The following is a 15,246-nucleotide window of genomic DNA, read 5'->3' as shown; positions in this document are numbered from 1 at the left end:
AACTGGAAGATACAAATCCCAAGAGGCAAAAACAAAAGTCTAATGCTATTTGCACGTACTTACATGCGACCACAAAAAGTGATGGAAATTCATGTTGGGCACTGTGCTAACATTTCAATTGTACTGAATTGATTTGAAGTGGAAGTAAGATTTTAATTGTATGCAGATGTGCCACCAATCCTCGGCTACTTAAAAATATATTTTACTTGTCAGAGGTCAGAGCTCTGTCTCTCCCTCTGGGAACTGGCAGGAAGCGTCTCCAGAGTTCTGACTGTACTTCATCTCCAAGCAACCCCAGCGCACAGTTTCTGGATGCCACACACTTGACTTCCATTAGCAATCAGTCACCGACTTCTACTGCCTCACTCAGTCTACTGCGTCACTTTGCCTGCATTACCAAGACCTGATCTTCTGATTTCCTCACCCAGTTTTGTTTCTAACTGTTTGCCTGCCCCCTGCCCCGAATCTTGCCTGGATCCCTATTCTCGTTGATTCTCTGATGCTCCCATGCTTGTTATTGACCCCTGCCTGCCTGACTCTGTTTTAGCTTTGTGGACTTTTAGCTGAGCTAATAACCCTGCTGCAATTGGATCCAGCTGCCTACCTGTTTTGTGACAACACTGAATATTTAGACATAGTTTTATTTGCGGACCTTAACTTCAAGAAATCTTTTCTAATTGGACCTCCTTAAATTTTAGTTGAAGACCCCTGACCTATACCATTACAAAATGGTTTCATATTGAATTAAATCAATTATATCAATATTGGAAATTTAGATTGAGGTACAGTAGGTTTATTTTAAACAACCAAGTGCATCACAGCAGACAACACAGATGTGATGGCAACAAAAAATGATCAGGCATCATTCCAGTCCAATGTGTGGAAACACTGAGTTTTCCAAAGACAAGTGACCATAAAGTCTAGTATAATAATATTCCATTTGTGTTATTTTGATGTGGAAAAACAACAGTGGACTGAACTTTATGAAACTAAAATGTGAATGGATTTGCTATTTATTCTTGTTTACTTGTTTGTGTGAACAAATAATTTGTTTATGTTTCAAGAAATGCAAGGAATCTGGAAAATCTGCTCAGTAAACCAGGTATTTTTCCCACTGGTTGAATGTTTGGCTAAAGATGTCCTGGATCCATTTTAGGTCAGTGAATCAGATCGTTCAAAATGAACCGATATCAACTAAGAATTGGATCGGCAACCACAAATTGTGACATGAATGGAATAGTTGTAAAAATAAAACCTAAAAGATTTAAACCAAAATTAAAAATATATTTACTAGAAAATGCATAAGGGTGTATTACAATAAATAAAATCTTAAAGTTAAGAGGCCATAAAATTTACAAGAACTCATGTTCATATTAACATATAGATAAAGAAATAGCACAATGTTTGCTTTTCTAATTGTTGTCTTCCCTTGAAAATAGTTCAATATCGACTATGAATCGTTTCATCATCCAGCATATGAATGGAATCGCCAAAAATATTAGTTTCACCCCAACTGCTTATAATGAGTAAAAATCCCAAATGTAGATTCTGTGTATGAAGTTAATATTTTTTTATGCCCACTGCCTACTTTTGGCACAAACGGAGCCTCATATCTCTGGGTTCTTAAACGAATAAGTTTGCGAGAAGATTGGAGCGTGCACGACGCGCAAACGGTGCTTCTCTGTGCTTGTGAGGTTTTTGGCGCACATTCCTGTCAGTGCAGTGCAGACACAAGTCCACAAGGGAAAAGGAAAATGAGAGGTTTAGTAAGCAACAGGAAAACCGCTAAGAGAACGCATTCCAGAGCAGACTCGGTACGGGACAATAAGGGGTGGGACAAAACTCTCTATACTATTTAAAAATCTCTAATCTTGCCTTTTAATCTCAAACGCGACAGTGTTCTTACTTTTACAAGAAGTTCCTGTCACTTGTGAAGAAGGGAAGGCGGAAGGAGAGCCGCGACCATGTTCATGTTGTGGGTTTATCAGCGCAGATTTAGACCGAGATGAGATAGGCTTCAGCTCGCTGTTCCTTCGACCTGCCGGGACCCAGACGGCCGCCTCTGCTCCTTTATTTCACTCACGCACCAGTCAAAGCCTTAATTTAATGTGTTGTTGTTGCTGCTTCGTGGACTTTTTTCCTTGACTGAATGTTCTTGAAAACGAACTTTACGCAGAGAACGCGTCAGTGGAAGAAGGATGTGAAGAAGCTCTCTGGAAATGCATACAAACTAAAAAGAAATCTTCAGATTTTCTCTTCTTTTTTGGCGGGGGAGGACAGAGGAGCGCTTGTGTGCCTCTAATATGTGGCGTTTACGTCTGTCAAGTTAAAAAGGAAAACAGGTAAGCCTGATCTAATTTGGTTCATATGTGGACAGCCTAACATGTAATTATGTCCAGAAAACACTCTAAGTTACCTTTCACATCACTCCATGTGTTTGGAAACCTCAACAGGTGTAGAGATCACCAGATCACCCTTTTTACCATTTAACACATCCGTTCTGGTGCTTTTTCTTCTCCTTTATCAAAACCAAAACTCTTCCTTGTTGCCCTGTGTGCAGGTAGTTAGTTCGGACCCTGCCTTCTTGAATAAAAGCACACAAATTGACACAACCTTTTATTTTACATGTGTTTGTAGTTTATAATAAGTGTTTTTACTACGTTTTTATGACATATTTCAAAACAATTTTTGGTAATTTTGCTAACGAATACTACAAAAAGTTTTTATGGTAAACTCAAGTGGGGTTTTTTCTGAAATGATGATAAAATTTACTTTTTTTTTTACTGTTAACATTAAAATGGACATATTTTGTGGTCATTTAGCTGTCATCTTAATAAATAGTTAAATAAAAATAAAAGCACACTGATATGATGAGATACACAATAACCAAGTTATATGTTCACATTTTTATTTTAGTTGGTTATTCTAAAGTGTCTGTTTGTTGACAGTTTTGGTTTAGATTGGGGCTTTATTTCTAACTTATACTGTAATGTGTTCAGAAGTGTTTCCATGTATAGTTAAAATTAGTCATTTTACTTTGAAACTCTTTAAATCTTTGCCAGACTTTGCTCCCACTATTTCTGCTTTTCTCACCCATCCTCCACAAACATATACAAGGCGACATTTGGCCTTTCAGGTCATCATGCTTCCTCTTTGGCCAGATAATCCTGCTGCAGATGCTTGTCAATCACATTCCGATTTTACCACTTTTTGTTTTTGCTATGTTTTGGATGGAAATATGTTTGCCTAACATGTATTTTGTGTCATCTTTGTCATTTCCATTCTTTGGAGGGATGGTGCACGTCAAAGCTTGCAGGGAGCAAGTGATCTTTATCGCTGTCATTACACTTGCAGATGATCATAGGAGCTGAAGTGCAAATTTTTGTTTTTCTTTTGTAAAATCACTTGGCATCAGCTTTTAATAGAAACATAGAATAAATGTGGATTCATTTTTCCCAGAGAAAGACTAAAAAGAGTTTGTTGGTGCACTGAGGCCCTGTAAAGGGGCGGAAGGAGACAGTCGTGCTGTGGCATGGCCCTACAATCCACCACTGTAACCACACAGTCATCATGATGGAATGAGAAATCGGCCTCCCAGAGTGCAGCTGTGTAGATGAGAGGAAGAGATGACAATGAATCTTCTCCCTTGAGTCCCGTCCTGTTCTTTTGAACAGAGGAAGACTCAAAGTGGAAGGACTCTTCGTATAAAGTCCGGCCCCTGCTGCTGCTGGATGTCTGTACACTTTCAGAGATGAAATGATACCTAACAAAATGAGCTGCTCTACAGAGAATTCATTCTGTGGGTGGAGTTGTGTTTATGCCGCTCTTCCTACGGACTCCAAGATTCAGATCACCACTGATACAGAGGTTTTTGAATCAGGAAGCTGTGCTGGTTTATAAAATATGATACTTGGGGTTTACTGTAAAATGGGCTTCTCATCTGCTAGACTCAAACCACATAAGTCAGTTGTCCAAAAGGTGACTGTTGACAAATGCTTTTGTCTGAATTTTTACAAATTTAAGCTTTATTTGCCAGAAATGTTTGATTTTATTTGTCAAGCTTGTATCCCATATCATTTTCATTGTCAAGACAGTAAGCTTTGCATGTCAATCTACATTCTGAAGACAAATAATTAGAACATCAACACACTTTAAAAGATAAGCTCATGATGGTTGTTTTTAACTACTTCTATCAAATTATTAAAATAAAAATAGGGTCTACTTTTGTTTGGATTTGAAATATATGAGTCAAGTAGCTTTATTGACAGGGCTGCATGGTGGGGTAGTGGTTGGCACTCTCACTTCACAGCTGGTTCGTAGGTTGATTGGTAAATCTAGATTGTCTGTATGAGTGTGAATGTGTGGTTGTGTGGCCCTGCAATGGACTGGTAAACCATCCAGGGTGTCACCCACCTTTGCCTGACACAGGTTAGGCTCCATCATCCCTGTGATCCCATTAGGGATTGAGCAGGTTTAGAAAGTGGATGGATGGATGGATGGATGGATGGATGGATGGATGGATGGGTTGCTATATTCAGAAAGAATGTCATATTTAGCTTTTGCTAGGCCTGGGCAAAAAATCGATTGAATGAATTGATTCAAATTTTTTGTTACGGGCGATTTAAAAAACAACTAAATCGAGTTTTTTTATAATGGAGCGTTTTTGGCTCCCCGGAGCTTCCGCAGCGTTAGTTTCACACGGCAGTATGGCAAGCGACAAACTAGAACATCATAGCACACACGAAACAGCAAGCGACAACATGGCTACCGGTGAGAGTGGGAAGTTCCCAAGAAAGGAAAAAAATCATCTGTTGTTTGGAACTGGTATGGGTTTGCTGCCACAGACGTGGAGCAAGAGACCCCACGCTGCAACATTTGCCTAAAGCCCATCGCAGTCAAAGGCAGCAGCACCACAAACCTATTCCAACACCTGAAACAGAGACATCCAGCCAAATATGAAAAATGCCAGTCTCTCCGAGGCGAACAAAACCGCAGTGACCAATAAAAAAACATAGCTAAAAAACAGCTAACTGAAGCCGAATCCTTTGCACAAGGCACCGCACATGACAGGAAAGGGGCACTGTGGAGAAAAGGTAGTCGCTTTGCACATAGCCAAAGACATGGTACCCATATAAACCGTGGAGAAGACGGGGTTTATTAATTTAATTAAAACTTTAGACCCCAGACATGAGCTGTATTGTTAATCCTTTACAAAATGGTGCTACTCTCAAGGTGAATGTTGGTCTCCTTTTAGTATAGACTACAAAGTGTGACTCAAAACACAGCTGGGACTTTGATACCAAGAGTCTGTTCATTTATTTATTATTCGTCACAGAAATGGGGGTTGCATTTGTCTTGTGTTTGATTAAATAAAAGCAAAATTTGCTTTAAGTTCTCTGCCGTTTGTACTTATTGCTTTCCTTAAGTAGGGGGGGGGGGGGGGGGGGGTCAGGGAAAAAATCGGAAATCGAATTGAAAAAAATAAAATCTGAGATTTTATTTTAAGGCCATATCGCCCAGCCCTACTTTGTGCTGACATTAAAAAATAAATCTGACTACTTTGTAAGACAGTGAGAACTTGTTTTGTCTAAGGACCCAAAGGCCTTAAGAAAACCATTCCTATACCATCTAATATAGCTGCATTATAGATCAGTGATAATCTGTGTAGATATGGGAGCCAAACTGTCCATAATCTGTAGACTACATAACTAAATGATATTCGAATCTGCTTTTTCCTAAACTAAATACAATGAAGGAAGCTTGGTAGAAGCTTTAGCAACTTTAGAGACAGTTTTTCTCAATTTCCAGTCAGTGTGTAGTGTTGTGTAGTTCACAGCTCTATTGTGGACCTTTTGTGGGATGTTAAACTCAGAATAATATGAAACTAATAAGAGCTAGGGGTCTACTCTGTCTACAAGCATGAGCTGAACCATCACCATGGTGTTACTCCGAATTTAAACTCAGTTTTATGACATTAAACTCTTAACACATGCTTTATATAGTGAAGCTTATATATGTCAAATTGTTCCCCATCTAAATGTTTCTTTAAAAGCAAAAATTTGCGAGTCTTCCTGTTTTCTGCTTTTCACAATATGTCAAGGTAAAAGGACACCAGCAGGTAGTCATAAGAAGTGATAGCTGCTGTCAAAGTCTGAAAGGGTTATAGGACCATTTACAAGAAAGAGGCTATCATTCTGTAGAGAGAAAAATTACTAACAAGTGGGAAATATCAGAGGTAACAATCTTTTTCTTTTCGGAAAAGGAAACGGAAACATCCCAGCAAGAATCTACAAAAATTCTAGTTTTACTATCAAACTCTACTTAACCTTAAATCCACAAATCAACTCTAAACAAATACGACCTGCTTGCCACCAAGAAGAATTTTTCCTGGCAGCTCTGTTTGGGTTTGTGCCGTTCCATCAGAGCAAACCTGAAGATTTCTTAGACAATGCCCTCTAGCCACACATACCAGAGTGGGCATGTCTGGCTGCCATGCACAACACCACATTTAGCAAAAACACAACACAGCTTATCAGCACAATCACCTCATACTAGCTGTCAGGCACGGAGGGAGAGTGGTGGTAATTAGGACATTTCACAGCTGGAGGACCAGCTAAACAGAGGACCGTGAAGTTGTCTTTTTCCTATATGACGCATTCTGGACTCAAGGGTGAGGACAGTAATCCTTTAGCTAAAACAAGTCTGGTCGGGGATAATGATCTTAATTGCGGGATTAAACCCATAGGTGAGTTTTAGAAAAAAAAAAAGTTAATCATGAGACGCTCACTCAAATGCTCTGGCATGAATTAATGCTTTAAATCCTTCATTTACTGAAGCTATGTTAAAAAGTAGAGAAAACGAAACATTTTTTTTAAATGAACAAACCGTTCAATTTACTGTTGGCAAAAGTAGTTTTTCAAGCTGTTTTCACTTTTTTCTCAATTGTTTGTATCTTCCAAAAAAAAAACATGACATTTCTGTTGAGCTTTTTTTTCCAATTCAATAGAACTTACAAAGCAAGACCTCGTTTTCAGAAAACTTTAACAATTTCAAAGCACAGACAATGGATTAATAGATATTTGTCAGACCTTATTGTATTTATTTATTTAATTATTTTTTGTGTTTTTGTATTTAAACTCTTTGAATACACACATTTTGAAGTAATTATTGAAACTGGTAATTACTTCTAACTCCAGCTAAACTGTGTAAACCTTTAGACATCAAGATGTTTTACCAGGTTTTAAGTTGTTTTGATTTCTAAGTTTTTCTCAAAGTCATCAAAGTTAAGAATTCTTTGTCTCATTAAGAGCTAGAATCTAGAAATAAGGAAATTTTTATTCAAACGAGTCAAAATCATAATGCTTCAAACTGACAATGAAAAACCTGATCTAATACTCAAAAATTGCATTGTCATTTTTGGTTCAACTTCAAGGAAGTTATTTTAAATTTCCATAAATGTTGACAGGTTGGACTGGCATTTATGCTCATCATTTTGGAAACAAAAATGTAAATGTATGTGCTAAGATTAAGGGCTAGTTTTAGATTTTATGAAGATTTATAAGGATGGGCCAACTTGAACTAAGATCTTATTCTCATTTAGTTCTAAAATGAATAGTTCACACTAGTTTTTTTGTTATTTTAATAAAAATAAACTATTATTAAGTACATAAAAATGCAAACCATTGGCTTACAAGTAGCACAAATATGCATCATTGGGCTGCATAACATTCCGTTTAAGTAATTCCATCTAACAGTAGCTTTTTTAGCTTATTTTTAATTTTTTTTTAATCGCTTTTGTGGAACTCCATGTTTCTACATTTCAATATCTTATTATCAGATATCTTGTTAAGTAGTTTCTCTGTTTTCAAATAGTTTAACTACTCTCTGGTGTTTAACTCTTGAAATGAATGTTCTTTTGCTATTTTAAGGCTCTTTTTGCAGTGTAGGACAGCTGCCTTGTATGTGCTGTTTTCTTTTTTCTTTTTTTTCCTCGTCTTGCGTGACTCTGAAGACTGCAGCCCCAAACAATGAGCAGACGCGAGTCTGGTTGGCCAGCCGGGTGGGGCCACTCAATGGCAGGAAGCATAGCCAACAATATTTACTCTGTAAGCAAAGTAGTCTTGGAGTCATCAGGCCTGGTGTCTGGGTAGCACAGCGCCACATTCAGTCTGAGCGCACAAAACACAAACACACTGGAGGGCTGTTTCAGGCCGCTTCCCCGTAGCCCCCTTTTTCCCCACCCAGAGCAATTACTGCAAAGGCAGACAGGCTGGACCCTCCAGCTGTTGTTTTTGACCTTATTGTTTCCTCAAACCCCTGGTTTGAAATGTTTTATAGGCACCGTCATTAGGTTAGTATAAGCAAGCTGAATGGGAGCAGATTATTATATGACCAGAAATAAGATATTGATGGTTTCTATTGAGGACAACAAAATAGTGAGAAGAACTGATAACTGTTTCTGTGTTTCACAGAGATGGGGAACTGTGCTCTGCTCACATTGGTGCTAGCTGGACTGTTACTTTGGATTTCTAACACACGTGCAGGTGAGTTCCGTTTACATGTTTAATTAGTAAACCTAATGTGATATGTTAGACTGATCTGGTTTAGAAAACCACCACAATCATTTTAATTATCATTTACATTTTCTTTATCAATAAAACAAACAGAGTCCAACTAACAAGCTTGGACATGATGTCTGTTTAGAGGTGGTCTATTAGGAAGAGGCGAAGTCAAGTTGTCTAATCCAGTTTAAAAGCTGAGTAAATCAGGCTTTTTGACCCTCAGTCCACAAGAGGCCGTGAAAGGTGTACCTATGGCATGCTACTGCAGAGTTTTTGTCAAGAGGCTGTCTGCAGGAGCTTATGCCATTCTGCACACACAATCAACAAGATCTGTGGTATTTCCTCTGTCCCGAAAGGGCAAACCATCTGGAGATTAGATTAACTTCATTTTAATCCAAAAATGAACAATGATTTAATCCAGAAGCATTTGCTTTATGCATTTAATTTCCTTAATTACTACTTTTAAACTAAAGTCGTCACAAGGATGTGATGATGCTTACTTGATGGAGTTCAAATTTAATAATGACCAATACAATTGCAAACGTTTATTTTCCCCTTTTTTATTTGTAAACTCTAAGCTGTTTGTCTGCTTTGTGCCTTAGACAGCAACGATGATGCAAATGACAGGAAGCTGCTGTGCACTTGTGAGAACACTAAAGGCACATGTCAGAATGGAACTTGCACCGGTGACTACTGCTTCTATACGTGGGTGCACGGCGAAGAGGAAAGGGGGTGTTTCTCTAAGAAACACTACAGAGAGCAGTGCTCAGGCTTCTTCAAGGGATTTTTTGTCAGTTGCTGCGAGGAAAACGAATGCAATGCCTTAATGACACCGCCTCCAAATATAAGTGAGTACTCAAAACCACTGCTTTCATTTGAAAATAACATTACTTGATGTGAGATGAATACTACTATGGAAAACTTTGTGCGTCCTCTTTATATTTCAATAGTAGAGTATCAGCAGTGAGAAGCTTCATATGATCTACTGCAACATGGACCATCCACCCACTCACAATTACACAGAAGAATCTTAGAGAATAAGTTACTTAATTTCTACTTTAGGCAAATAAGTTATTTCTTGATTAAATAGAAGTTCTAATTTTGTCCAGCTTGGAGCACAGTCATCCCACAGTTCAATGCACTTTGAGACCTTACACAAACCTTAAAGTAGGGACTGCTACCCCCTTGTGGTCAATTACTGCAAGTTCATACAAACATTTCCTGTGGCATGTTTTGAAGAAAAAAAACATCATCTTTTCATTTGGAATTCTTCCAAGGATAAAACACTTTCTGTTTTCCCGAACATTCTTCTATCGTTATTCTCTAGATGGGGAGCCAACAACAGTTTCACCTCCAGAGCCTCTCCACCCAGAGATGTGGATCAGTGTGTCTTCCCTGCTCCTACTCACAACCATAAGTGTATTAGGCTTTGTGCTTTTCCTGCGCTTTCGACATACACCCTGTAGACTAAAAGACCCTGAAGACCATGACACCACCCTGATCAAAATTCCCACTGGAGAGGACCCATCATATGGAGTAAGGGACACTGGATATTTGTTTATTATAGAGACTCATATATTTATTACATATCTGCATCTCTTTCTCTTTCTTTAGGATATTTTCAAAGAGTTTTGCACATCAGGAAGTGGGACAGGACTTCCATATTTGGTTCAGAGGACTATGGCTAGACAAATCTCACTTGTTGAATGTGTTGGTCAGTTTTTCTCTTGACACGGTTTTTTCTTCTTTTTAAATGATGTCTGTAGAACTTGGCAACCGTCTTACTGTGACCCTTTTGTTTCCAGGAAAAGGCAGATATGGGGAGGTGTGGAGGGGAACGTGGATGGGAGAAAGTGTAGCTGTCAAGATTTTCTCCTCTAGGGATGAGCAGTCCTGGTTTAGGGAGACAGAGATCTACAATACTGTTCAGCTACGCCATGATAACATACTTGGTACTGCAAATAAACCTCCAGAGATCATTTACTAAAAACGACATATCCTCTTTGCACAGAGTCGCTCTTTAACAGTGCCTTTTTTTCTGGCTTTTAGGTTTTATAGCCTCAGACATGACCTCCAAGAACTCCAGTACTCAGTTATGGCTTGTTACCCACTTTCATGAATTGGGTTCATTGTATGATTTCCTGCAATACAGCAGCCTGGACCCAGAGAGCTGCTTGAGAATGTGTCTCTCTGTGGCCTGTGGCCTGGTCCACCTCCACACTGAGATTGTCAGTTCCCAGGAAAAGCCAGCAATCGCCCACCGTGACCTTAAAAGCAGAAACATCCTTGTGAAGCGGAACGGACAGTGCTGCATCGCTGATCTAGGTCAGAATTACTCTGGAGATTACACCAGTTATAGTAAATATATCTGAAAACATTTCCTATTTTGGTCAAACATATTTAAATAGGTCAACCAAAAGCTTCCACCTGTGCTCCTTAGGTTTGGCTGTGATCCACACTCAGGCTCATGATTCTCTTGATGTGGGCAATAACCCTCGGGTTGGGACCAAGCGCTACATGGCCCCTGAGGTCCTGGATGAGACCATTCGTGTGGACGTCTTTGAGTCTTACAAACAAACTGACATCTGGGCTCTGGGCCTGGTATTTTGGGAAATATCCCGCAGAACTATTGTCAATGGTGAGGTGACAACAGTCTTGTAAAAACGTTTTGAACTAGCATTCATCAGCAGGGAGGCTTGGAAAATTTTTGTTGGACACAGGAAATGATTTTATCAATGCATGCATCCATGAATCCCACAGAAGTGACATATTTTCCTTCAATAAATGGTATTAAAAACGTATTTTTTGCGCCTCCTACCCTGTAAGCAAACACATTATAAGATATCAGTCACTCGTCTTTCGTCAGTCCTCTGCTTTTCTAGCCTGGTTTGTCTCCACCATCCTCTCATGATTAGCGCACCAGTAATTATAAACAGTCCTATCTGGTGTCAGCACTGACTACTACATAGTCCAGATATCTATGAACACATTTTGATAGATTCAAACACATAACCGAACAAATCTATTCCCATACAAGAGTTGATGCAGATGGCTGCTTGTACATGTCTGTGTGTTGTCTTTAGGGAATTGATATCTTCCCTGCTCTTCTGTTTAGTCAAGCATACTTTACCAAACTCCCACTACAGCGTCAAGCTCAAGTGTTTGTTTGATTTATTTATTTATTTTTTATTTATTTTATTTATTTGAATTAGGACAATGCATATTAAACAATGTTTCAGCAGCTGCTTTAACATAAATATGCCAGAGTTAGCACAGGAGCTAAATTTCATCTGTTGTCCTAGGACAGGATAAAAATATCAACACTTACATTTACAACACAATGAAATAGCACAATATTAGAGGTAAAAATATTTACAAAGGTTATTACAATAAAAAGCAAGTCTAAAAATTCCAAGACAGTCACAGAAAAACAACAATAACTAATGTTTGCAGGACTGGTTTGTTTTTAACCATCGTTTAAGAGCTGTTTGGAAGGTAGGGTAGTTTTCCCAGTTCCTAATGTGCTGTGGCAGCGTATTCCATAGCTGTGTGCCTCTAATTGAGACCACTGTTTGGCTGAATTTAGTCCTGCGCCTTTGAACATTACAGTCCCCTCGAGTTAAAGCCCTGGTGCCTATTCCAACATTTGTTTTTTTACTTATAAAATCTAACAAGGGGGGAGGGGCCAGCCCATTCAAAACTTTAAAAATGAGACAGGCATCCATGTACATTTTATAACTTTCAAAGTCCATCATGCCATACTTGGTTAGAATGTCACAGTAATGATAACGCAGAGGCTTTTTGTCTAAAACTTTCAGGGTTCTCTTAAACAGAGACTTGAGGGGTTTCAAAGTGCTTTCGTTTGTCTGGGACCATGTAGTAAGACAATAAGTTATATGACTAAAAATCAATGAATGCATGTAAACCTTTGCAGCCTCAGTAGTTAGAGAAGACCTTATTTGTTTAAAATTTGACAGATTAAATTTAACAATATTGGATATTTTCTTTACATGATCTTTAAAAGTTAAATTTGAATCAAAGATTACGCCAAGATACTTAAATTTTTCTACAACTTCCAATCGCTCCAGTTTAAATGAACAGGAAGATAAAACTTCTCAAATGCCTTTGTTTCCAACATTTATGGAAAAAGTTCTAAGCTTTTATAGAACCTTTTAATTGATTGCACTGAAGTGTTCTTGCTAGGTTAGCCCTTCCCACACTTGGAGGGGACAAAACTACATGTGTATGTATGAGTTTGTATTCTTTTTGTTTTCTTCAAGGGATTGTGGAGGACTACCGTCCTCCTTTCTTTGACCTGGTGCCATCAGATCCCAGCTTTGAGGAGATGAAGAAGGTTGTGTGTGTGGATCAGCATCGGCCCAGTCTGCACAACCGACTCAACTCCCACCCGGTAAATCATTTTTCAGCACACAAACTCTTAGGCTTCCGGTAATGCCTTAGTCACAACTGCTGTTACGGGTGGATACAGGTTGTATGTGGGTAAAATCCAGGCAAATCTGCATGCAGGTGACCCGCTTGAAATATCAAAGTTGTAGACCGCTCAGCGAGCCTGCAGGGTAAAAAATGTTCATGAACATTTTTTCTACAGGCATGCTGCGGGTGTGAAGTCATGGCAAACACTTAAACAACATGTAAGGATAAGTAAGGGTGGCCTCGCTGTTAGAAGTTAGGAAGTTAAACAATCCGAGTGTAGTTTGTGTGTGCATCCTCTAGGCTTATTACGAGCACTTATGTATCACCTGCACACCTTGTGCATACAGCATTTGCGTGAAATCAATGAGTCAGTACATGCACCTTGCTAACTTCTGAAGTAAGGCTATCGGACAACACATCATCCGTACGCACATCATTTTTATGACATCCATTAAGGTGGCCGCATGAGCCTCAAGGAAACTGCAAGACACACCACACCAGCACTCCTCTTACGATCCAAAAAAGTAAAGATCGATCTTTTATGCCTTTCCTTTTCTGGTCACCTAACGCATGACAGCAATAAAGCCAAAGTCTAGTAGCTTGATGCCAATGTATAATGGAATTTCCCATAGGACGGCTAATGCTAACGCTCGTTCAACCTAAACATACATTGCTGACTAAATGATATACTCACAGGCAGGAATTTTCCAAAAAAAATTTAAGGAAAAAAAATTAAAAGTAACCTACTTTTAAAAGGTTCCTTTTATTGGCAAAATCTTCTGCATTAAAGTATAATGCTATAGCAAGTTTACTTAATTAAAAACATTATAAAAACAAAATTATTGGATATACCCACCCCTAGCAGCACCTATCAGGTCAACCCCCATATGGGTGCATGTGACTATGACATAAGCTAACTTTTTTTAACTTATCTGTCACCTCCACCATTCATATGTTTCATTTTTTGCTTCATGTTTTGCTTGTGTCCAGATCCTGTCAGCTCTTGTGAAGATCATGAAGGAGTGCTGGTACAAGAACCCGACAGCGCGGCTCACAGCCTTGCGGGTTAAGAAGACTCTCTCCAAGTTGGACCTTGACAGTGACTTTAGTCTCAGCAAAGTCAAGCAGGACATCTAAGATGATCTAGTACCAACACTTCAAACCTTGCAGACTTTGCATCAATTTACAGCAGCATAAGCAGCAGATGATTAGCATAGAAGGATCTACTGACTCAAACAGTATTACCTTTATATGAAAAACAAGACTGCATCCACTAATGAACTAGTTTTCCTCCGCCATGTGTCTGCTATTCCGGGCAACACCAGCTCCATAGCCAAAGTTTCTCCACAGCCTTGCTCATTACTGTCAACCCCCAACCCCGAACATGATGACTAAATGGAAAACCTGAAATTGCACACATTCCTCCAAAAGGGAACCTTATTTACAGAGGAAAACTTTTGACCAAAACCACTGAGAACCACATCGCACATGAAAGTTTGGTTAATTCTCTTGACGAATTCTATGAAACTTGTACAGAATATTATGCTCACAAACAGCATGTTGCATATTTAAGTTAAATAAAACAAGCATTTACTAGCAGCCACAAAGGCAAAGTTATCTGTTAAGTTGTATAAATTCAATTGACCTTAAGACTGTATGGATTAAATGGTTATTAGGAATGTTTTATATTCTAAAAGGGTTTTTGAAAGAATTTTTTTTTGTAATAGTTAAATATATTTTCCATACTTTTTGGACTCACGTAGATTTTTTTCTTTTTACAATTTTTATAAGCTAAAAATGAACCATTACAATCACCTTTGTCTGTAAAACAACTCACAGAAACCTGATGTATTTACATTTTGAATAAAGGAATGTATTTTTTAAGTGTCGGTGTGATGATTTGGCGTTTTTGTGGCACCAAACTATGCAGGTTTCTTACCGGCCAACAGAGGTCATCAGAAAAGCCTTAATGTTGGATTGACCTAAATGTAGGCTAGAAATGTTTATTATGTACATTTAGATTTGATCATTTCTAGAATTGAAATGAAAAAATGAACCTAATAATCTGTTGTTCTATTTTACAAAATTATAAATTAATAATTGATTTGATATCACAAAAGGGAAAGATAAAACATGTGCTCAATTGATAAAAACACAGAAAAGGATCCCACTATTAACCCAAACATGGGTTTTTAAAAACAACAGTGAGCAAAACAAAAGAAATGGTAAGGTGGGGATTTTTTATTGAGGT

General features: G+C 38.4%; 1 protein-coding gene across 2 annotated transcripts; it reads left to right on the top strand.

Moving 5' to 3' along the window:
• The first annotated feature begins 1,716 nt into the window (after positions 1-1,716).
• Positions 1,717-14,879, top strand: acvrl1 (activin A receptor like type 1). Of its 2 annotated transcripts, none has more exons than XM_004070449.5 (10): positions 1,717-2,342; positions 8,472-8,543; positions 9,164-9,409; positions 9,889-10,097; positions 10,176-10,275; positions 10,367-10,513; positions 10,611-10,886; positions 11,002-11,199; positions 12,842-12,972; positions 13,986-14,879. In XM_004070449.5, exons 2-10 carry the CDS (start codon positions 8,474-8,476, stop codon positions 14,130-14,132), a joined length of 1,524 nt encoding a protein of 507 aa, XP_004070497.1. In that variant the 5' UTR covers positions 1,717-2,342; positions 8,472-8,473; the 3' UTR covers positions 14,133-14,879. The 2 variants fall into 2 exon arrangements, with proteins under 2 accessions (XP_004070497.1, XP_078806755.1); XM_078950629.1 differs by lacking the exon at positions 1,717-2,342 and adding an exon at positions 8,160-8,350.
• The last annotated feature ends 367 nt before the right edge of the window (positions 14,880-15,246 follow it).

Source organism: Oryzias latipes, chromosome 7 (genome assembly GCF_053564925.1).
Source record: "Oryzias latipes strain Hd-rR chromosome 7, Olatipes_Hd-rR_3.1".
NCBI classification, from domain to species: domain Eukaryota; kingdom Metazoa; phylum Chordata; class Actinopteri; order Beloniformes; family Adrianichthyidae; genus Oryzias; species Oryzias latipes.
This window is presented reverse-complemented; position numbering and strand designations above follow the sequence as displayed.